Here is a 24,557-nt window from a genome sequence, read left to right on the forward strand (position 1 = left end):
CAGGGACCCAAGGGGCTCTCTCAGCAGCTACCAGGACAGGCCACTCCACATGCATCCTGAGATGTCTCACCTGTCTCTTTTAAGTGTGTTCTTAACACAACGTAATACAATTTGAACTATTGTAACATTACAAACGTATTCATTTGTTTGCATTAATAGAACCTAGGAAGGGACCAAGATGATCAATTGTGTCTTGTCCCCACCTCTGTCTGTGGGACACAGGCTGCAGGGAGTCTGTGACAGGGCTTCCAAGTCCAGTGTAGGGTCAAGAGATACAGTGCACTTGAGAGACATTGCTCCTTCCATAGGAAGTTTGCACTCATAGAAGGAAACATCACTTCTAATTTGATTAACAGTTGATGTTCAGGGTTTAATATGGCCGTTTTAACACACCAAGGAAGTAAGAGAACAAACTCATTTTGCTCAAGTTTAGTGAGAGTGTTAGCTTCTGAAGTAATTGAGTTTATGTCTGAGATGGAATTCAGCCACGTGGGGAGACCCTGTTGAGAGCCAGCTCCCGATGACTTGGCCGGACAGCAGCTGCTGTCCCTGGGACATCCTGGGAGAGCACAGGAGCTCAGGCACTAGCCCTGAGGATGGCAGAGAGGCTAGTGCAGACAGACAGAGAGATGGTCACAGACTCTTGCAGGGGCACAGGAATGATGATGTCCCAGATATCACAGTGAGTAGATGCCAGAAGCTCTGCATGACTGTGAGGAGCTCTGGACTGCGCTTCCTCATGGGTCTAGGGACCTGGGTCAGGGATTTGTCCTCAGGGCAGGGCTTGGCATTCAGCCTTTCCTCTGGCCCAAAACCTCTGATCTTTTCATGATTCAAGGATTGAAAATACACAAAAACTGCTTTTCAGATTGAAAAGGTGGTGGGGGGGAGGGGCAGGTAATGGTGTCCCTGGATCCTCCTGTCTGCCTGCCCAGGTCTGGCCGGGTGGTGGTGGCCCCAGGTGACTGCCAGCCATCCTGTGCTGATAGGGCTTGTGTGTCATGGTCCTTTGAGCCACCTCTGAACTCTCTCAACCACTTTACTTAAATGAAATCCACTTGTCTCGAAGCTGAACTGTCCCCTGGAGCCACACCGAATCCTTTTACCTTAGTTCCTGGAGAGGCTCTGGAGAAGCCGGGCCTGAAGGTGGAACAGCTCTCTCTGTCTGTCTGTGAATGGCCACCACCCAGGCAATTCTTAATGCACAGGACCTCAGTCACCTTCTGGAGGGTCTGACAGAGGCTCACCTCATCTCTTCACAGGAGGAGCCTGACAGCTGCCATGTATGGAACACACTTTGGGGACTCTTCCCCTCTGCAGAATCCCTCAGCCCAGTGTGGATGTGGATGCTCGGAGGAGGGTGGGAGTCTCGTGGGGAGCACCTCAGAGCCCAGCTGGCCAGAGAGCAGCCACCTTAAAGCTGGGAGAGGACCTAGGGCACAGTTGAAGGGGTGAAAGAGGAAGAAGGGCCATCCCAGACCAGTTCAGGGGACCACTGTCCACACTAAATAGTGGGTTAAATGAAGAATGCGTGAGGAGGGCCAGAAGCCCTCAAAGGGGCTAGTCCTCAAAGTGTCCCACTGAGAACACAGCGACATATCACCTGGGTGGTGGACAGAGACAGCCAGGTGTCCTCTGGTTGTCAGAAGGTGCTACAGGGATAACAGAGCAAGACTGGGGAGGGGTCAGAGCCCACAGTGACAGACAGCTGCAGGGGAATGACTGGCTTCTTCAGGAAAGGGTCTAAAAGTGACTGAAGGATCCAGTCAACTGAGGACCAAGTCACTAAATAGATAAAATGCCAGCAAGTCAAAGAAGAATTAGGTGAGCCCTGCCAGGAAAAGCAGAGAGAAACATTGGTTGTCAGTCTGGGAACCTGGGAATCTCAAAGGTGGTCGCACATCCTGGACAGCCCCTCCCTTGGATGTGGGCGGGGCCTTGAAGAGGGTGGATGTCTCCCCCTGGAGATGCTGCAGTGTCACATCCTCTGTGTGAATGTGGCAGGGACTTTGCTCTGGTGGAGGAGCTACAGGTGATCTCTCCTCTCTGGGCTGAAGAAATGGAAGAAGTCAGTTCCAGAACTCAAGAACCAAATCCTCTGACATCCAGTGAGCCTGGAGGAGGAGTGTCAGAGGAGCCAGATAACTCACGCTTAGACCTAGGAACCACGCAAACAGGGATAATCGATGGGAATCACTTTTACCTGCCATCTGTGAGCACTGATTCTGCACTGAGGGAGAACCTATGTGTGAAGTGGGCTCACCGTGCCCTGGTTACTGGCTTGCCTGAGTCCAGTGAGACTAAACACCATGATGCTCAATGCATGAAGTAGGTTTTTTACCTACAGAGAGCTGGCTGGGGACCACAGAAGACTTAGGACCCATGCAAGCCCAGCCCTTGGGCTTAGGACACTGTCTGGGCAGATGGAGTCTTATTTGCATGTGTCCCACTTGTAGTGAAGTCCCTGCCCAGAAGGCAGCCACCCTGGGCTTTCTACCCTGAGCGACATACCATGCTGGGCTAAACTTCAAAGGGCACCCTGCTTGTAGGGCCGGAGACAGTGAAGTGCCCAGCTGTTCTGGGCAGCTCCCTCCTTATCACAGGATTTCACACTTCCACACCAACAGCTCTTCTCAGGGAAGTGAGGGTGAGGAGGGGGAGAACTGGAGCCCGTGCCCAAGGCCACCTGGAGAGCCATGCTGCCACACAGCTGCCTACCTCCTGGTTAAAGGAGACAGCACACTCGCTGCTTACCTGATCACTCTGCAGTGTTGATGTGTGTCCGCACACGTGTGTGATGATGTGTCTTGTGTATTTGGTGCATACATGTGGTGTACATGCGTGCCAGTGTGTGTCCATGTGTGTGAATCCACACACATATGTGTGGTGTGTACATCTGTGTGGGTTTCATGTGCCCCTGTGTGCCTGTGCGTTTGTGTATGAGAAATATATGCGTATGAATGTTTGGTGTGCGTGCTTATGTGGAGCGTATGTGTGAATATATGTGTGTTTATGTGTGTACGTGTGTGCTGTGTGTGACTCTGTTTGTACACACAATCTGACTCCTAGAATGGAACTTCTGGGTAGTGACTGTAATGCACAGGCTGAGGGAGGTCGGGGACTCACAGGATCCCCTCTGGTCTCCTCGTAGGGTGCAGCCTGAGTCCACCTCACCTGGAGGGTGGTACAGGACTGTTCCACACACGACTGTCCAGCCTTCCCTTCAGCTGTGGCCTCTGTCCCAGTCCCACTGGACTCCCTCCAACCCCTGCACTCCCTCCTCCACCGAATTCACGGAGGCCTGTCAGCATGAACACCGGTCACATGACATAGGTAGTTTATCACTGTAAATTGTATGGGCACAGATGTCTTTTCTTCCCTTCCATATAGATCATAAGTTTCTTTAGGGACAAAGTTTATGTAGTATTTTAAAATTTATTTTATTATACCTCTAGACTTTCAAAAATTCTGAAAATGCTGGTGGAATTAGTTATATGACACCAATTCCCAAGCATCAGCGGCCCTCCTCCCAGCCTTCACAAGTCCCTTCTGACTGAGCTGGGCAGGGGCGGGCCACAGCTTCTGTGCATCATGGCTCCAGTTGCTTCTGTGGGCAAGTGTCCTCTGTTGAAGCAACATGGGACCATTCTGCTCCAGCACTTTCCCCCAGGCCCCACCCCCACAATCCACCAAGCACTCACCTACCCGAAGAAAACTCCTGAGTGGAGCCCAGGCTATCCTACCCAACAAAGGAGCTCATGGGTGTTACAAACAGGGCCTTGATTTTGACTATTAAAGACAGAAATTGTCAATTAAGGAAATCCATCTGTGATGATGTACTAGATAAGCGCTTTTATTGGAATGATGCCACCCCCAGGAACACTTGGAATATGAATAGAATTTTGGTTTTGTAAACTTTCAGTTAGCTTTGCCTCCCCTCCCTGTGCAGGAAACCATCCCCTGCTCAGATCCAAGAGTGGCCTTTCTCCTCCCATTGTACTCAGGACAGTGTCCAGACTCCTAACCACGTCTTGGACCTTCCTGCATGTGCCTCTGTCCCTCCGCCCCTTCCCAGCTACACCATAGGCGCCTTCACCTCCAACCCTCACCCTGCACATGCTCAACTCCTTGTGATGACTGCCTTCCCCACAGTTCATGAATCTCCACCTTTGTACAGATGGACAGCTCATCCTAGAATGTCCTTCTAGGCCCCTTCCAGAGCCAGGAGAAGTACCTGTGTTCCAAAATGGTCAGCATCCCAGACATCTTCTTCCGGCTGGGATGCTCTGAGTCCCTCAGCACCTTGGTGTGCCTGCTATGAGGCAAATACCCTCGTGAGTGACCATTAGTTCCTTCATCTGTCTTACTCTCTGCCAGGGGCTTCCAGATGTCAGGGCCTTGATTTATTTTCTCTCACTCTTCAGCACCCAACATGGGACCTGAAGGCATAGTTAATAGTAAGCCAATGATTTTAGTGAATAAAGTATTTAAAATGGGTTTCACGTTCCCTTGCTCTATCAGCTGAGAATCTGGAAGCAGAAACACCTCAATAGCAACAACCCAATTCCCAGCTGATGGGATTCTGTTTGTCTTATAGAAGGAGCCAGGGCTTCTTGGAGGGTTGGCTGAGGGGAGGGCTAAGGCAGGGAGTGCATAGATGAGCCTGCATTCCTGAGAATAGCCAGAAATGAGGAAGTACTCAAGGCAGGACGTGAGCACAGAGTTAAGCAAAGAGCAACCAATAGCTGAAAAGTGTATAAAACAGCACTGAGTGATAACCCAAAGCATCGACAACATGTGTGTGTGTGTGGGGGGGTGCAATGATAGAGAAATGGTGGAGTAGAAAAGTCAAGTAGGTTAGATGGATAAATAGCCCGTCAGAAGCCCGTCAGAGCGTGCTCTCAGCTCCTTGCACGGAGTTGCACTTTGTCGCCTCCTTCCAGCATGCAGCATGCAAAGGGGAAAAGAGAAACTCCTGAGGAGATGCCTGACTGACATGCACCTTAGCCAGGGCCCAGGTCCCCCCTCAGTGGTGAGTTGTGGGGATAGTGTGGCACAATGTGCTCAAAGTGACACATTAGCTCTGTGGTCATCTTCCCCAAACTTGTAACCCTCTCCCAATCCTGAGCAAAACCTCAGACAGCTCCTAGTAAAAAGGCATCCTACAATAGACCTGACCAGCACTCCTTCAAGGCCATTCAGAACACGGAGTCAGAAACTGCCCCAGTGTAGAGAAGCCTGAGGCAACGCTAGACTAAGTGTAAGCTGAGGCAGGGGAGGAAAGTCAGGTGAAGATGATGCATGGTGGACCCCGAGGCCCACTAACACAAGATGTTCACAACACGGGAAGCTGGGAAGGGGCATGTGGGAGCTTTCTGCCACATTCTAGCAAATTTTCTGTAAATCTAAAACAACTGCAAAATAAAATGCCTTACTTTAAAAAGTAACTTACTTAAAAACAATGGCTAAATGTCAGTAAAAAACATCAACTCAAATTATGCTATCCTGGCCTATTTACAGCTGTTACCCTTGGTTATGGCTTGTGGGGTTCTAGGAACTTTTACAAATATTCTGTCCCTTTCTGTGAAGTGATACTAAAGGGCCTACCTCCACAGACACAGCAGGCTGTAGGGCAGGGCACAGCCCGGGGAAGACACCCAGGGAAGAAATAGTGCCAGGAGCCTAGAAATTAAATTTTCTCATGGTCATAGTATTGATTTTCATGGAGGCTTGAAGTGTCCCACGCTTTTATGCAACGCTGGATCCTGGAATCCATTGCACCTCAATGTTCTGATTTTACCATTGATCATTTCAGCAGACTCCAGGCTCGGCAGCAGACACTAATAGCAGCTCTATTGAATCTCTCTCTCCAGGTGTCAGCATTTTCTACGTGGGAGAAAGAATTACATAAAATTGTTTTTGACCCACGCTATCTGCTTTTAAACTCTGAGGAGCGGAAACAGGTAATGTCAGTGCGAGGCAAGGTTGACCACTCTGGAATCCATTTGGTCCTGAGGGGAGGGAGCCTGGCACTGCTTTTCAGCTGGGGAGGCTGAGCCAGTCAGTGCCCCAGTGTGAGCACTGGTGACAGCTGGTTGGAGGAGCTGAGGAGGGTCATGCAGGGAATTGTGGTCTTCTGACCATCTGGTCATGACCCCTAAGAAAATACTCAGACTCAGAGATGAAGAGGCAAGTTTTGGGAAAATTAACCACGTTCCAAATGACTGCAACTGATACTTTACCGGTGCCATACGTGTAAGGTTAAAATTATATAATGATGGTCAAGTAGGAGACGCCCAGGAAACAATCCTGGTGTAAACAAAGGTCCCAGAAAAGCCAGGGCTGAAGGGACATGGATGCCCAGAGGCTCTTCTAAAGAGGAGCCTATGAGGGTCTGTCCCTGCTTGTTTGTGAGCGAGGTCACAACTCTACTTTGCAGTGAGGCGGACAGAGGGACTATGGTGACTGTTCATGGAAGGGGAGTGTTGAGGGCAAGGAGGGGCTGTGGGCACTGGGATGGGGGGGGTCAGTGGAGCAGGACTGAGATAAGAGTGGGAAGGACAGATTTCTGTGTCTCCAGTCCCTGCCCCAATCAGACTCCTTCTGTGAGGCTATGTCTTTCCTCCCTCAGCCTGTGAGTTCAGACATGATGCACTTGGGTCACACACAACCGTGGAGAGGAGGGTTCATTGCCAAGGTTGGCTTGCTGGGTGTCCCCTGGCATCTCAGCTGGCAGAATTGGACCTAGACCCAGCCAAGAGTAGAGAGAGTTGTGATTTTGTCTCTAACTCTGTCATTGGCTCACGAAGCCCCGTAAGTAAACATGAGAGGAGGCTGATGAGGCACACCCACGTGTTCTCAGCCAGGGTCCAGGAGCCTCCTCTGTCCCACAAGGACTGGAAACCTGCCCTCTGCTGGCCCCATGGTGAGGTTGGAAGAGTAAGGGGTCATGGGATCACCACATTACAATCTGGACTTGAAATTAATTCTTTTAGCTGAGTTTCACTTTCCAGAAAGAACAGTTTTAAAGTTTGTGGAACATGCTAGCAATGGCACCAAATAATGCCAGAACCCAGTGAGCTGAACTTGGGCTGTCTATATATTTTTTTTCTATGGGAGAGAAAAACAGTGATTTTAATAATTGATAATATTTCAGCCTTTTGCTGAATTATTAAAAAGCAAAAACTCAAGTTCTTAACTGTGAAAGAAAACACACAGTAAGAAGTTTGTTTATTTATGTGACAGAGTCGTTTTGAGCCATGGTGAAGATTCACAGGCTATTAAATGCCAAAATTCTTTGTAGAATCTATGGATTGTGCTATCACTGATGTGTTCTTATCATCAATTGTTCTCTCTGGGATATTTTTTTAGAGCCAATTATCCCTTTAAAGCAAATTGAAGAAGTCCATTCCCACCCTCCAAAGAAAAGCCCAACTTCCAGTGAGACCCCTCCAACAACCCCCAAGGCTTAAATCACCTCCCTCAGGAGGACTGGGAGCACAGGGCCCATCTGCTTGCCAGAGTGAGTTGACAGCCTCCTGGTGTCTGGCCACAACCCCCCTGCCTAAGATCATCTCAGGCAGTAGAGAAGCTGGACCTCTGTAGGCCATGGTCAGAGAGAGCAGAGAGTAACCCTCAGGGACTGCGCCCCTGGACCTGCAGGGAGGGGACGGGGTTAGTCCTGTGCAATAGAACCCTGGACCTGTCCTGTGCAGATAGGTCAGACTGGCTAGTCATCTCACATCAAGGGTCCTTAGTTTCGGGAAAGCTTTCTACTGTCCCTGTGAAATCATTAAAACATCGTGCAATATGGTGCTAGAAGGTCTGGTGGGAAGAGAAGGAAGCTGACCATGCACTGTGGCCTCCAGACAGCACTCAGGTCAAATGCCTGCGCTCACCAGTGGGGAAACACTGCAGTTTTATAAGGAGTGCTGCCGAAGCTGAACTAAAGGAAGAAACAGTGTTTGGGTTCTATTCAGAAAGCACAGTTTGATTTACAAATACACGGCGCGGGGGGGAGGGAGGGAGCAAGAATCACATATAGACTCTGTGCAGGACCTCCTACTGGGGTTTTCATGGGGAAGCTAAGGCACGAGGTGTGATTACCAAGAGCTGGAGAGGGCACAGAGAGCCTAAACAGAGAACCGGGGGGGCCAGGGAGAGCTAATCAGGCCTGTTTCTATGGTAACAAGCAGTGTTTCATTTTATTATACTGAGCTTACAGTAACGAGATAATGACCAATGCTATCTCTTTAAAAAGTCATGCCCCACTTTGGATAAAACTGGTATAATTTGTAAGAGGGGAAAAATTCCTGCTATATTAAATTACAGTGGTATAAATAAAGCAACAGAGAAAAGGGAGAGGAGAGAAAATTTATATTAGTTGGATAAATGATTCTGGGCAGAGAGGGTTGAAGATATTTCTTGCCAGCTCTGACCCCACTGCCAAGCAGTCTTTCTACTCATATTTAAAATTAATAGAGCAAACCCCCAGCTATTGATGTGGCCACACACATCTATTTGGAGAGTAGCCCTGCTTTCACCTTTTTCTAAATTATTTTAAGACAACTGAAATGTACCTTACTATTTGCCTTGAAGATAAAATAAGCCAATCATATTCTACTTAAATATATATGTGTGTGTTCCAAAATTTAAGTCCTATTTGTGCATATTTTACTCAATATCTTGAGTCCTCAAGAGGTGAGTAGTACTTTGATCTTATAATCCTATAAAGGTTTTCCATTAAAGAATGGATCTGAAACAACAAGACAAAACCAAGAGACAGCCAGGGTCAGCTTTCCTCCACCAGGCCTTCCCTCTCCCTCTTCCATTCCCCAGCAGGACACAATCCACATCCACATGCTTGGGTCAGATCTGAGGTCTTCACGGTGCACAGTGGCTACCTACTGACCATGTAGCATCATATGTGGATTTTATTGGCATTTTAATTTTTATTTGCATACATATTTAAACAATTTCCAGTTTATTTTTTAATGTTCTGAAGGCGTGGATGGTGTTAAGAGTGAGCATTGGCCTTTCTTCTGCCTGACTTTGTAGTCTGTAAGGGACAATTTTTCTAATGTGAGAACAGACAGCAATCTTACTCTGACAAAGAGAAGCATTTTATGGATGGTAGCAAAGAAAGATTTTACCTTTTTCTCTGGTCCCCAGTTTCCAAGAGAAAAACCTCTGGAGTCGTGGGTGGATTTTTTTCACCAGGTGATATTCATATGCTCGACACAAGGGGACAGGGTTTCCTTGGTGGGTCAGCATGCAGAACCCACTTCTTTTCAAAGGTGGGCAAGTGAGTGCCCAAGGTCAGTTCTCCTCCTTGGTCATGGACACACTGATTCATGTCATCCTGGACTCCCCGGAGGTCCTCTAGGGAGGCCCCTGGTCCACCCTGAGCCTTCCCTCGAGCATCAGGCTCCATATTCAAAAGTGGGATTTTTTTGGAAATGGGAGAGTTGAAATTTCAGATTCACTTTCTGTTCACAAGTACAAGTAATTTTGGGAGAATCAAAGGACAATTACAGAACCATAGGAAGTGAGTAGCACAAAGTAAGTAAGGTGTTACTGGTGCTTCAGCAGTGATGTGAACATTGACAGGCTACAGGCTACGTCACTCCACTTGCTGCTCCCAGTCCTACGTGAGAAGTGTGGGGGCATTTAGACAAGATCTCCCAACTGAGCAAGGCTTCTGTGACCCCACAGAGAGGGCTCAAGTCCTTCCCAGGACTCCTGGAGCAGCTCCCTAGGTGGGTGTCTGACCCCGAAGAGGGGCCTGCATGTGGGAGAAACACATTGGACCTCTTGAGAATCTGGGTCAGGTACTTACACTTCTCGGTCCACACAGAACCCCACAATGGAAGGGCTGCTGCATGCAGGCCCAGCCACCACAAAAAGAATGCTGCGCTCAGACTCTTGCTGGCTTCTCAGGCTGTGTTTGGGATACAAGACTCTGCTTCTGATTTGCAATTTCTTAATACTTTTTGTGTATGTGTTTTAAGATCTTTGAACAGTTTGTCAAGACAAGAATAAAACAAGAATACAAGGAAAAGAAAAGTAAATTGCTGCTAGCCAAAGAAGAATTCAAAAAACTTCTAGAGGAGTCTAAAGTGTCACCCAGGTATGGAGGGAGATGCACACCGGTGTTTCTGGGCTGGAAACTTACCAATTATGAGAGGAGATCTTTGAGACTATTTTGCTGACCCATCTGTCCTAGTGCTCTGTAGACACTGAAGGTGTTAATTTAAAGACCCGATGGGGACCACAGTCTCCCTTCTCTGTCTTGCTGTCACTGAGTGAACTTTGAACTTTCTGCCAGTCCAGCTGTAGTCATTGCATTCCTGCATTCCTCCCCATGAGCATCAGAAGGTCAGCTCACTGACACCATGGCTCAAGTCACCAACCCATGGTGAGCACTGATGGGATGAGGCCCAGCTTCTGATCTAATGACCACCCCATTAGATCAGAACCCTCTCTTGGTTCCAGATGGACCAGCAGGAAGCCCAAGTGAGGGCAAAGGACAGACTCTCTAGGACTGGTGACTTGAGTAACTGTGGTTGCCAAAACTACTATAACAAATAAGGCATTATCCCATGAGACAAAGACAAATAGTAAGAAAGCTGGTATTTGTTAGAAATTGCAAAAACACATAAGCTGAAATCTTCTATAAAGTTAGCCTCAATCAATTGAATCCTTAAAAGTGCAGTGAACTTGTGCTATTTTTAGAACTGTAAAGCTGGACGTGGTGGTCACACCTATAATCCCAGCACTTAGGAGGCTGAGGCAAGAAAACAGAATTATAAAAGTAAAGCTTTTACAAGAATAAAGATGATTGATTTTAGTATATTTTCATTTTAGGTGGGAATATGCAACACTATTTTTTAAATGGACATTAATTGATCCTTTCTACAGTTTGATCTGAAATGTGCACGGTCAATTACTGGGTGATAAGATCAGTGGTGGCTAGACAATCCTCTTAGGTCCTCTCCCTCTATTCAAAGGGCTTTTCTGGAAGAGAAAAAGTGAGCAGGAATTATCCCCACCATGAAATGCTCGGTAGGAAAGCCCAAGTATCCAGTCATGGGTGACCTGTGGTTCTAGCAGCGTGAGAAGTGGGCTGCAGCCCTGGCTTGGTGGTGCCTGCCCGTGAGCAGCTGTGGGTGGGAGGCAGAGCAAGACTGAGGAACCTGGAGGCTACCTCAGTTTATGCCCTGTTGAGATGAGTGGTAGACTCTCATGTGCCTCTGTGTCCTTATCTGAATAGAGGTGACCTCTCCAACCTCACAAAGTGACCGGGGTCATGTGTGGGGTCCTTGCCGCCCGGGCCAACAGGAGTTGCTCAGTGAATGACAGCTGTCGTGATGGCCCTCTGCAGTGATTATTGAAGACTTTCAACTAATATTCCCTTTCCTATCTATTTGTAAAATGTCTGCAATGAGCCAAAATCTTCCCTCCCATGGATTTGGGATGAAGACACACCACTCACACAGCATTGGTACACATACCACAACATAGACCCCCAGACACTCTTGGCCAGGTGGCCAGATCTGCGCCATTTTCAAAACTCTTCTTGGTGTCTTATCTCCATCTTCCATCACTGGGTCCAGAGAGACCTGGTAAGAAGTGGGCAGTTCAGACTGCAGGTAAGACAGTGGTTAAGCACAGCCCTGGAGCACCCTTAAAAGCAGCACCTCAGGGCTCCATTACTTCCTGCTGTCATCCAAACCAGTCCTGTCACCTGTCTCAGATCCTTGCTGAGAAGTCTTTGGGAATGGTGGCACAGGGTCAGTTCTGTTCTCCTAGATGCCCAGCCTAGAGCACCTCTCCACTGCCCACTGTGGGATGGACACTGAGGAATGCACTGTATCCTCCTCCTTCAGCGCAAGCTGGTGGTGCTAGGCCCAAGGTGCACTGAGGACACCCAGCTGCCTTCCCGGCACCAAGATATTTAGCCAGAGCCAGCAGGCTTGGCATGGCTGAGGAGCACAGAGCTTTAGTGCTTCCCAAACTCAGGGACATTTCTCTGCAAAGGTATCTTTGCTTGTGTTGGCATTGCCTCTGCACTGCCCCAGCCAGAAGATGCCCAGGCTCCTATGCAGACAGGTGGAGGGAAAAACAGACCTGGATGCTGAAATGCAGGGCAGGGAAGGAAGTGCATATAGGAGTCAGCCACATGGCACCACAATGGCTAAATCAGGGAAGGAAGGAGGAAGCAAGGGAGCTGGGGGGAATCAGAGAAAGGCACCTTTCTTTTAGAGAAACACGTAAACAAGCACCCCATAGGCAGAACAGGAAGATTCCAGTGGTGGAAGGAGTAGGGCTCAGGGCCGACGAGGAGGAGGGGTCAAAGGAAGATTCATCTTGTCTTCCAACAGCTGCATCAACATAATCTTGTCATATATAAAAATGCTACGAAGCTATTAGAATGTAGAAGGATAATCAAGTATTTTCAGGAAAGTACAAAAATCCTCTGTAGAGAGAAATGGGGAGGGTTGGAAAATAACAAGAATCCCTCTAACAAAGAACGAATGAATTTTCCATGCACCCTCTGCTCCCGTGGCAGGCAGGACAGAACTCCTCTGTGGCTGAGAGGAGGAGCTCCTTGGCTCTCACCAGCACCTGGGGCCTAGCCACTATCCCTGGACAGGACAAGGCTATAGCTGTCTCAGGGTGCTGAGCAGGTGTTGCTGCAAAAGACTGGCTGGTCCTTTTGCTCATTGCCCCAGCAGTGAGCATAGTCTTGTTGGTCAGCACTGGCCTCTGAGATTTCCTCCAGGTGGCTCTATGCCCTGGCAATGATGGCTTCCCTCAATGGATAATTGAGTGCTCCCCACCTGCCATGGCCACAGCCTGACACTAAGCATGGCCAGCGGAGGACAGAGCAGATAGGCATACCTCCATCCCAGTGGAGAGGCTCAAGTTAAGTTGTGCATCAGTGAACAGGATCACAACTGTGGGCGGGGCTGCCGAAGAGCCACTCATGGTTCCCTGGGCTCTGGAGAGGGTGAGTGTCCCAAAGAATGCACGCCAGTCCTGTTTTCTAGGAAGGAGTGGGAGAAGAAAAGAGAGAAGGGCCAGGTAGACAGAGCAACATATGCAAAGTCCCATGGCAGGCGTGAGCAAGAGTGAGGACAGGGGAAGACTGACAAAGACTTGCACAGTGGCAGTGGTCTTGGCGTTGGGAAACTCCAGGCTAGTTAGTGTAGAATAAAGGAGTTTGCAAGGGAAGCCAGAAAGAGCCCTGCAGGACCCTAGTGAGGGTGATGCCCAGTTTGGGGAGCAATTGCCTGTTGGCTTGTGGGTGTCCTGCCCCTCAGGACTTTCATCACCTCAAGCAAGGCTCCCTTGTGGTCAGGAACAGTAAAGGTTCCTTTCGGGAAGACAGCTCAGAAAACGCTTTCTTTTTCAGGACCACATTCAAGGAGTTTGCTGAGAAGTATGGCCGGGATCAGAGGTTTCGACTCGTTCAAAAAAGAAAGGATCAGGAGCGTTTTTTCAACCAGTTCATACTTATTCTTAAGAAGCGGGACAAAGAAAACAGACTAAGGCTAAGGAAGATGAGATGAGTTTGTGAAAATGCACCAAGATGGTGGGCAGCAAAGTGCCAGCTCCGAGCAGACGGGTGGAGGTGGCGGCCAGCCGGGGGTCCCCACAGCCAGGTGGCTGCAGGCACAGCGGGGTCGTTCTCAGAAGATTACTGTTTCATATTGAAGCTCTCTTTTGTACAACATTCCGAGTTTGATGCATTTCTAATTGCCATGATATGTGGATCCCTTACTTGTTTTAATTATGCAAATTACTTGTAATATACACAAATTAAAAATCCACTGCAGGTTTGTAACTAAGCAGAAACAGACACCATGGATAATGGGCTCCAGTGTTTTCCATCACTTCAAAGGATTACCTACCACTCCTCTGATCTTTACGAGTAACTTGACTGACTTCTGCAGGACTTCCGTGGTGTTAAGGGACTCTTACTCCAGTGTCCCCAAGTCTTGGTCTCGTTTCCTGAGTAGTAGCAATAGAGTTTCATCATTCGTCACCATGACAACTGGGCATTCAACATGAGGACCGTGGACCACACACAGGTGGCTAAAAATGAGGGTCACATTCTTTTTCCACAGGGGCATCCAGGCCAGGAGAAGGGAGTCGTGCCTGCTGCCAGAGGTCTTCTTTAAAAAGAATTATTTTGTACAAACCATCATATTAATATTTGAGTTATTTTTATTGTATGCCCAGAGTTTGCATGAGATTTTTCTCATCATCTTTGTATAAAAATTTTAAATTTTTTTTAATTATTAAATATTTTAAACCAGTGTGGTTTTGTAGCTGAGACTTCCTTTGTAATAGCAAGCAGCAAAATTCTTTCATAATGACATCTGGGCCTGGGGTGTGGATTGAGAGTGTGAGGCCCTGAATTCAAACTCCAGTACTGCTAAGATACCCGATGTCATGATTACACGTAGGGCTGTGCAAGCACTACTCACACAAAATCTGACTGTCACACACTCTCCAGCACAGGCTTGAACAAGGTAGTAAAATCTTAGCTAATGAGCTATGTTATTTAAAGTATTGGATATCCATTAACTTATTTCAAGACTTATGGAGTATCTATTTAGAGATACTCTCTCTCTCTGTTCCCTAGGGAGCCTCCTCTATTACCTTCACCTTGATCACTCATAACATGTTAGAATGTAATTGGACAAGGTGGGCCCACCTTTCCCGGATGTGCTGTGAATGCACCATCATCTTGTCCCACAATTGGGGAGGGTCCGTGTGAAGGACCACTGCTTGGCATGTTTGCTCTCCTGGTAGAGGCAACAATGTGACCATAGAATGTCAGGTGACTGCAACCTGAACTGCTGTCTGGATCATCATCTCTTCCACTCAACATAAAATGGGATTGGCTGAGCGTGTGAGCATTTCCTGTGAAATGGAAGCAGTGTGGACAAGGCTGGGCCTGAGCACATCAGGAAGGCACCAGTACCTTGCATCCCCTGGGAGTGCTGCCTGTACTGAGGCCTCTTCTGCCACCCCACCTCTGTCCCAACCTGCTCCTTGTCATCTCCCAACAGAACAGGAAAGAGGTGGGCCGGGACCCACAGTGGGATCTCGCAGTGCTGATCCATCATGGCCCGCTTAAGACAGGCTCCTAGGCTATGGGGAAGGTCAGCCTCTCAAGAATGGAACTTAAGGCTACAGAAGATGGCAGCTGTGTGATGTGTGTCAACGGTGTTGTGACATGGGGGCTGGGGCTGCTGAGGCCAGTCAGGGATGTGGAACATGAGACTGCCACAACAGTGACAGAAAGATGAAGGGAAGGCCATGTGTTTGTCCATTTCCCGTTGCTGTAACACAGTACCTGAGGTGGGCTAATTTGCAAAGATGTTTATTTAGTCCTTGAGGTCCCAGGGCATGGTGTTGGCTTCTGTGCAGCTCTGGGGAAGGCCTCGTGGTGGGTGGCATCACAGCAGTAGGAGTGGGAGGAAAGAGCAGATCACACGGTGAGGCAGGAAGCCCGAGTGTGGGGAAGGACCAGCCTTACTTGTCTACAATAATCCTTCAGCAGGAGCTACCTGGGCTTCCATGAGAACTATGTTAAGCCCTCTGTGGGCAGTGCCCTCCTCTGTAGCCTAATGTTACAGTTTAGACCTGAAATGTCCCTCACAGGCCCATTTGTTGAAGACTTTGTCCCCAGCCCATGGTGCCTTTGGCAGAGTTGAGTCCCAGTGAAAGGAATTTAGCTCTCTGAGGTGTGCCCTTGGAGGGGATATTGGGACCTCAGCCTCCACATAGTTCTTTCTTTTGCTTCCCAGTTACAATGAGGTTAATAGACCTCCTCTGCCATGTGTCCCCACCATGATGTCCTGCCTCACTAAAGGACCCAAAGCAATAGGCCAACTGACCATGGACTGAAACCTCTAAAACTATGAACCAAAATATATCTTTTATCCTTTTAATTTGATTCATCTTAGGTATTTTATTACAGTATCAGATCATTGACTAAGATACCAAATAAATTCCCTCTAGTCCTTACCTCTTAAAGATTCTACCACAGCTACACTGCCCACTGGGGACTAACCGTCACCACATGATCCCCATGGGGAAACACGGTCAAACCACATCCAAGCTGCAGCACTGGGGATGGACACAGAACGTGGAGCTGTGTATATCCACGCACTGTGGGATCCACTTCCCCAAACTCTGTCCAATGCCAGGGTGCACGGTGAACATCAGCCAGCGTCTTTCCCTCGCTACCTCAGATCTTGCTCAGTGACCAACATCAAGATGACTGTGATGGCAGGGATGCAGAGACACATGTGTTCCTCCACACTGGGCATCACGGCTGGTGTGGCTAAGGCCACCATGGCCCCTCTTGCTTGTCAATCATGGGGTTCTGTCTTCATTGATCTGATAGCAAGTTCTCATCACAGAAACACCAACCTCAGATGCAGAATCCCCTTCCCTGCTGGAAACACTTCCATATCCACCATCCCTGTACATGGAGATGAGCTGATATGGAATCCTATCCTGTGTCTTCTTTAACCAAGGAATTCATTGGAAGAGAAAGTTGTTGCAACAATGAGCTCGTGGCCACTGTCACTGGCATCCCCATGTGCCCTCTCACCCAGATTCAGCCAGCCTGACAGAGTCTGGAGGGCCTGCAGGAGGCCTATGTACAGTGAGCTGGTGCTGTGCCACAAGACACAGTGCCTGCCGTACCCCAGATGCTTGCTTATGGAGCTGCTTTTCTCCGAATCATGTGTTCAGTCACCAAGAACTGCAGGAAGGTGACCCCTCCTTCATCATTAAACTCACTGACCCACTTATGAAATTTAGAGCTCATCAGCCATGGGTGTGGAGAGCTTGGAAAGCCTGCTGCCCAAGGGCAGAGTCCACCTCCATCATGATCCTCGTGGGGTCTGGGACTGCTCTGAAGCAAAAGGTAGAGAAGGTGGTTGCTGAGCTGGCTGGGGTGTGACCCCAATTATTGGGATATAATGTACCCTAACTCTTACTCAGTGGGGACAGGCAGGATGTGTCTGGAGTCTCTAGGATTTGCTGGAGACTTAGCAATGCTCTTAGTGCTTAATAATGGCCAACAGGAAGTCAATCAGCTCCATAAAGTCAGTTGGTGAAGACTTGAGAGAAAGTCGGGATCACCATCAAGTTGGAAAGCAGGGAGGCAGGCTGGGAGAGGGTGGAAGGAGGCTGAGGTGTTGCTGGAGCTTGGTTATCTTCTCAAGTCTCATCTCTGTCTCTAGTGGGCCCCATAGGATAAGTCTTCGTGATTTACGTTAATTGCCTCTCCCTCCCCTCCCCTATTATCTCCAATGGCCATGACTACTACTTCGGGCTTCCAGTGAGCCACTGAGGCCGACTCACCTCACAGTGACTTGGCCCCCATTGGATTTTTCCAAGGGGGCTGGCCGTGCCTCATACATGCTCCTCTTTACATGGGATTTCCACACTGTGAGCTACGGGGCTCCCTTTCCTTCTCACTTTCTCTTGGTTTGGCAATGGGAGGGAGCAGCAGGAGACTGGGGATAGAGGAGAAAGTTTGGGGTTCATTCATCCCCCTCCCTCCTCAGCCTCGTTACCTCAGGCTGTGACTCTGTGTACAGCCCTCCCATAGTAGCGGCCAGCTGGGCCTCCCTAATGCCACCATTCCCGCTCCTTCAGTGGCTTGTCCATCTGCGTACTTTGTTGGTCCTGGCTTTCCCTTGGTGCTGCTCTGTTTCTGCCTGATGAGGGGTGATGTGTTTGCTGCCAGCCCCCGACCCCCGCATCACCATCATCAGCATCTCTGTCAACACACTCAACGGTGGCATCACACACCACTGCACCCAGCTACACTGGGCCAGCATTTGCAGGGCATGTGGCAGACCACGTGACCACTGCCTTGGTGCTGGATGCCCATCCCTCGGCACGAAGGAACACAGGGGCCTGGGCCCCGTAGGAAGCTGCTGGTGTTTTTGCTTCTCTTCCAAATGTCTGGAAATCCACAGTTTTGTTCACATAATCAAGATCACGACTCAAGAACTTGCTTAAATTGTGGATAGATGACAGATAATCACTACATCATTTTTACCTCCTCTACCTTCATACCTATCTGGGGCTCAATCGGCGCGTGTGATGGAAGGCAACCTCAGGTGTAATCAGGGAAGCCCCAGGGAGAAAAATGAGCTCCACAAGCTGATATGAGTGTGCTTGTGGACGATATTCCAATCATTTTCCTACTTTGTGGCTGCAGATGTGATTAACTTTTTCAGTCTTGTGAATATATTTAAAGCATTACAGAAAAACAACAGAGTATTTGAGAAGTTTTAAGTTAGTTCCCTTCCATTCTGCATGTGTTCATTTTAAATGCTATGAACATAACACAAATGAGCTCAATAGCAACCTCCAACTGTTAAATAATAAATAATAATAAATAATAAATACTCTGTCAGAGAGTCAGTCAGCTGACACCGAATCCCCACAAAGGATGTCAGAGTGCTGAGAGGAGAGAGGAAAGTCGATCTGTCCTTGATCACTGCATGCAGACCTTATCATGCTGCAGTGGCTGTGGCCTGGGTCCCACTGTCCCCCTGACCTCCAGGCAGGCACGTGCCTCTGACTGAGCCTCTCTGGCTTTCTTCCCATAACTTCCCTGAACTCTGCTCCTCTGCTCTTGGCGCTGGGTCCTCAGCTGACAAGTTTCTGTCCTCAGTACCCTTTGCTCATCTCCACTGCACAGTTTTCAGCTGCTCGTTGGTTGGTGATATCAACTTTGTCACTTTGCTGGCACACGGAAACTTCCTTGCCCAGCACACATGTCCCTCTGCAAAGTCAACCCTTAGATCCCCAGATGGTCCTCAGAGTATGGTCCCTGGGCCCATCCTGGCCTTAAGCAACAGTGACCAGAATGGGGGCTCGGGAGACTTTGGCAGACAAGCTAAGATGAAAAATCTGAGTGGATCTGTGACCCTGTTGCCTCCTAGTGGGTGTGGATGACAAATCTCTTAGTCTTGTTCATTTCCATATTCAGAGTTACTGTTCCCACCACTCATTTTCTTGCTGTTTCATTCAAATGACTGCTCCAAATAATTCGTTAATTCTAGGGGAACAATTTCATTTGCATTACTTCTAAATGCTTAAACTTGCCTAAATTTTCTCCATTAAGTATTTAAAGGGTGGCCCAGATCCAAGAGTCAAGATTATTCATAAAATGCTTTGGGATAATTAACTGGCAGTCTTGCTGGGGTCACTGGTGTGTGGCACGCCTGAAGCAGGACAGCTCTGTAGCCGCCATGCCCCACTCTACTAAGCACAGTGTTGGGGTGGGCTGTCCACGTAAGAGTGAGAGCAGGGCAGGGCTGGAGGGGTGGTGTGATGTGGGGAGAGGACAGAGCCACAATGAGGGATAGAGGGAAGAGACCATTGCTCAGGAGAGTAGAATGTGTTTGGGTGAAATTTTAGGGTTTCTTTTTGTCATGTGACATAACCCCTCTTTCCACCTTCTGTCTGTCTGTAGGACACAGTATTTGCAACATACATTACACTTGAAAACAATCCACACTACTCTAGGAATGGGAGATCAGTGTGGGTGTGACCCTCCTAAAGTTTGGGGACTTTCCACCGCAGGGCTAAGCAACATCTACCTCATCTTGGTGCAGGATTGGTTGTGGCCCTCGTTAGTGTACATACACACAGTCACACTGAAGGTCCCCAGCTCCTCTTTCCCTATGTCTGAAAAGGGTTGGTTCTCATTCCCTCCCCCTGAATCTGTGATTGCCTCTAACAGTAGAGGACAGGAGTGACCCAGTTGTGATCTGCCAGGCTAAGCCCCTCCTCCCTTAGGATGACTCCCTTGGGGAGCTGCCATGCTGTGAGGGAGGACTGGCCAAGGTAAGGCCATGTGTCCTGTTCCAGCTCTGTGACCAGCGTCATCAAACAGGTGTGCAAGGTAGCAGCCTTCTGATGGTTCCAGCTCCAGCTGGGGAGGCCCAGCTGAGTCCCAGGGAGCAGGTGCCAGCCTGTGCAGATCACAGGCTTAGAATCAAAATAGGAGTTGCCAATACCGGAAGCATACGACTCAGGGGCAGGCATGGGCACTGCAGCACCTGTGGCTGGAATCTCTCCTTCTGCAAATGATGTGACCTGGATGTGTAAATAACCCAGACAGCAATCAAACACCCCCTGGAGAGCAGGCACCCTGCTATGTGCATCCACCCTGGCCTCACTCAGGCCTGTGACCGGCCTTGGAGTCAAGGGCCAGCACATCCTCCCCTCACAGTACTCCAAGGCTGAAGAAATGATCCATTTGCCCAAAAACATCCAGAGCAGCACAACCAGCCCTTGTCAAGTCTACTTGACACCCAGTCTTCAAACTACTACCTACCTGGCCCCAGGCCTCCGAGGGCCCTGGGCACGAGCAGGTGCTCCTTCTTTCCTGCACTAACTTGCTTATTCCTTCAGTGTTCATTGCACAGCTTTGGGCCAGGCACTCTGGAAGCCAACCTCAGGAGCCTGGCGTCCTGAAGCTTAGAAGCTGGAGACAGGTTGGTCCCACCGCTGAGAGCTGGCTCACCGTGTGACAAGTGCTGCCAGGAGCAGGCAAAGGCAAGGCTGCCAGGGGCAGATCCTCATGGACTGTGCCCCTTTTCTGTATCCTCTCATGCTTGTGCTTTTTGCCTACTTCACTATGCCTAACTAAGCTAGCCTCAAACTAAAATCTTCCCTATCTAGGCCTCCAAAGTAACTAGGATTACAGTGTGAGCCACCACTCCTGGCTTGTTGGTTGAAATGGGGTTTTACTAACTTTTTGCCCAGACTGGCCTTGAACTGCCAAGCTATGAATGTCCTGAGTAGCTGGGATTACAGATGTGAGGCTCTATGCCTGGCTCTTGCATGATGGATTTGTGACGAATGTCACAAAAAGAGTGGCAACTGAAATGGAGGTGCAGGTGTGTGTGCAGTCACTGGGGTTCACCACACAGCAAGAGGTGGGAGCTGAGACAGGTCTGGGGTGCACAAATGTCAGTACAAACTCAGCCCAGCATGGCAGGACCAAAGGGAGGGGCTGGAAAATGAGTACTCACACATCGTGTACCGCTGTGAGACGACAGTGAGCCTCTGAGCCTTTAACCTAGGACTGTCCCTCCCTGGAATCATCCCATGAGGACAGCCACACCAGACACCCACAGGAGACAGCAGCGTGCCCACCTCTATGTTAACCATCTTGAGTCATGACCCTTGCATCTCAGACAGAATGGTGACCACCTGGGACATATTACCCCAAACCACAGAAAGTGGAGGTCAAACAAGCTCTTCTGGTTAGCATGCCAGCCAGAGGGTCACACAGAACTCGGGGGAGGGCGCCGTGGTTGCTGACCTCTGCCCTGCAGTTAGGGGTCCTACACTGGGGATTCTGATTGTCTGAGCTTCTGTCTCTCCCCATTTGGGTAATGGGCTACTGGAGTGGTAGAGAGCAGAGTGGAGACTCTGCTGACCCACTGGTAATCTTCAGCCTCAGCCTTCCTCACAAGACACAGAGAACAACTAGGGGATACTTTGCCCACTGTCCTGCAGAGATGAGTGCCTGTGAGACCCCTGGTTACTTTGCCGAGTACCTACTCAGAGGAGTTGAAATGATGTGAGTCTGGCCCTCAGCTGAACTGTCAGGCTGGGGACCCTAATGTTCACCCTTTTGGCTGTTGGGGATGTACTTCATGTAACTTCACAATCTGAAATTAACTTCCTTCTCTCCTTCCTTCCTTCCTTTCTTCCTTTGTTCCTTCCTTCGTTCCTTCATTCGTTCCTTCCTTCCTTCCATCATGCTGGGGACACAACCCAGGCCTCATATAAGATAGGCAAATGTTCCCCCACTGTGCTGCATCCCCAGCCCTGATAGCTTCCTTTCAAATGAAGAGTGGCTGTCTCAGCAGCCAGTGGGCTGTCCCTGTCTGTGTGCAGCTCTCTCATCCTAGAGGAAGAAGCATCCAGTCTCTCATCAAGCACCAAGCAGAGCAGAAAGAACACCTCCTAGAAGTTCACTTGGTCATAAAGGGCAGCTCTGGTCTGGCCTAGCATCTCTGTCACAGGACAGCGTTTTCCATGAGCCCATGGTCCTCAGGGACATTAGCCAGCTCTTGACTCTGGACAGAAGTTAAACTGCTCTGTTGGTATCTGTCCCATTTCTCCCCATTCTTCCAAACCTCCCCCTTCACATTCTCCCAGGTGCATCTTTCTTTAGAAGCACAACCACTTCCATCATAGTGGAGCCAAGTGTCCAGGCTGCTGACCACTGTCAGCAGTGACTTTAAATTTCTCATTCTTGAACCATCACCTGTAAGTTTATTCCATATTTAATTTGGGGATCTGTTCTGGGGACATCTTCCCACCCAGTATCTCTGGGCCTTCCACCCTGCAGGACCAGCCCAGTGGTCAGGATGTCAGCCTCTGGAGCCAAGAAAGCAAATGGGTGACTTTGTTTTGGGGTGTTTTTAGTTCACAGTTTTTGTTAACACATATTCTCGTACAATGTGTGTGTGTGTGTGGGGGGGGTCATTGCAATATTTCCATACGTGCTTGTGATATACTTGGATCAAGTATGAGACACCAGCTGGAAACTTGCACCGTAATTCCATTCCTGCTCTGACAGCCCCTCATTCACAGGACAGATGACAAGAGGGCAACTGGCTGAGTGCCCTCTATCCTGCCGACTTAGCACACAGGCCTGGATTTCCCAACACAGCTGTGTCTGGCAGTACTGGCTGAAGCCATCCTGAAATGATGAATCACTTCCAGCCTGGTCACCTCGCCCAATGTTCTCACTATGCTGTGACCCCAGTTTGCAAACCACAAATGAAAAAGGCTTTGCTCCTCCACACGTAAAAGTTTGTAATCAACAGATTCCGCCAGCTCATTCTCGTCAAAGCCCTGCGCAAGCATTTTGCTCCAGGAGCTGATAGAATAACCCACAAACAGAAATTGTGCTCAAATGGAGAGCTCACGTAAACAACAACTCCATTTCCCTTGTCCTCACCATCAGGCCACCTGCGCAGGCACAGCCGCCACAAGGAACCTGTGGCATCTTCGCCTGATTCTCCAGGCTGCCACCTGAAATCCAAGTGTGTGTTTTTAAGAATGGCTGAAGCCACTGGGAGAGTTCTCCTGGTTCCTGGTAGCTTGGGAGTATTGGAGGAGTAGGGTGGGGTTGCTACATCAGCAGTCGGGATTGGACTAGAAGGACATCATTTTTCCACTTTGCCATAGTTCTTAGGAGCCTTGAATCCAATCTATTCCAAGAATGGTGAGAGAGTTTTGTTTGTAGGGCTGGACACAGTGGCTCCCATCTTTAACCCCAGCTACTCAGGAGGTGGAGATCAGGAGGAATGCAGTTCAAAGCCAGTCCAACACTTCTTCTCCATCAATAAGCCAGGCATGATGGTTCTTGCCTGTGATCCCAGATTCAAGGGATAAATCAGTCTGAGGCTGGCCCCAGTAAAAAAGCATCAGATCCTATCCACAAAATAACTAGAAAAAGGAAAAAGGGCTGGGGACACGGTTCAAACCCCACTATTGACACAAAAAAGAATGTTTTGTTTGTAGAGATTGGCCCTCAGTGTTTATCTCTCTTCCTGCTACTCCCAGCATGGGATGGGGTCCAGCCACTACCCATTCTTGTGGATCCAGTTCTCATTCCCAATGCCCCAAACACCTTCCTTCACAGCCCAGTGCCCCTTCCCAACAGAGCTGCACCCAGTAGGCAAAGCTTCCTGCCAGCAGCACTGTGCCTGCTCTGCAGCCACCAGCCAGGTGCACACTGCCTCGCACAGTCAGTCCTCCTGCCTGCAGTTGTCCCACCTGCCAGGACAGCTTTCAGAGGACTCTGTCTTGGGCACACCTGCAGTCCATCAGACTTGGTAACTAGAACTTACTCTCCTGGTGGGGAGGTGCTGGACTGCAGGGCACGGTGCCGTGGCAGAAAATAACCCATCCGGGAATGAGGTGATCAGGACTTTCTTGGAACACAAAACTTGCCATTTGCTGTTTTTATATTTTTTGGCAGAGCTAGGATAGAGAGGAAAGGAGAGAAGAGTTTAGAGCCAGAGTCCTCATTCTCAGGGATGGCCCAAGTGACCCTTCTGCTCTGAGGTGGCCAGTAGTCCTGTGTGCCAATTCCTCTGTTCTCACCTAGACACCCCATCTTGGACCTCAGACCCCAACTACACAGCAGCCTTACCTTGCTTTCTCCTGTGGCCAGGCTGCAGGGCAGGTGCCCCAGTGTGGGGGCCACATGGAGCCAAATGGGGACATTGACTGGCAAATGCTCCTGTGTTGCGGGCCTGCCAGGATTCAGGATACACACTTGTGGATGGACGGTCACAGGTCAATAAGAGACCTTCCCCATGCCCAAATTCCTCTCCCTCAATCCAAACACTGCCTCCTCCCGAGCTTCCCCAGTCTCCATCTGCTGGCAGAGCTGGGAACAAAGGGTCCCAGCCTCAGCCCTGTGCTGAATTCACTCCTGGACAGAGCATCTCCAGTTGCTCATAAGGGCA

General features: G+C 49.2%; 1 protein-coding gene across 1 annotated transcript in view; it reads left to right on the forward strand.

The window, feature by feature from the left end:
- Tcerg1l (transcription elongation regulator 1 like) overlaps positions 1-14,318 on the forward strand; it is a 188,436-nt gene extending 174,118 nt beyond the window's left edge. Inside the window, exons 10-12 of the mRNA XM_074078038.1 lie at positions 5,874-5,963; positions 10,011-10,129; positions 13,418-14,318. Coding sequence (XP_073934139.1) covers positions 5,874-5,963; positions 10,011-10,129; positions 13,418-13,574 — 366 coding nt within the window. The 3' untranslated portion in view covers positions 13,575-14,318. The remainder of the gene's footprint in view (positions 1-5,873; positions 5,964-10,010; positions 10,130-13,417) is intronic.
- The last annotated feature ends 10,239 nt before the right edge of the window (positions 14,319-24,557 follow it).

The sequence above is a fragment of the Castor canadensis genome, chromosome 7 (genome assembly GCF_047511655.1).
Source record: "Castor canadensis chromosome 7, mCasCan1.hap1v2, whole genome shotgun sequence".
In the NCBI taxonomy this organism is placed as follows: domain Eukaryota; kingdom Metazoa; phylum Chordata; class Mammalia; order Rodentia; family Castoridae; genus Castor; species Castor canadensis.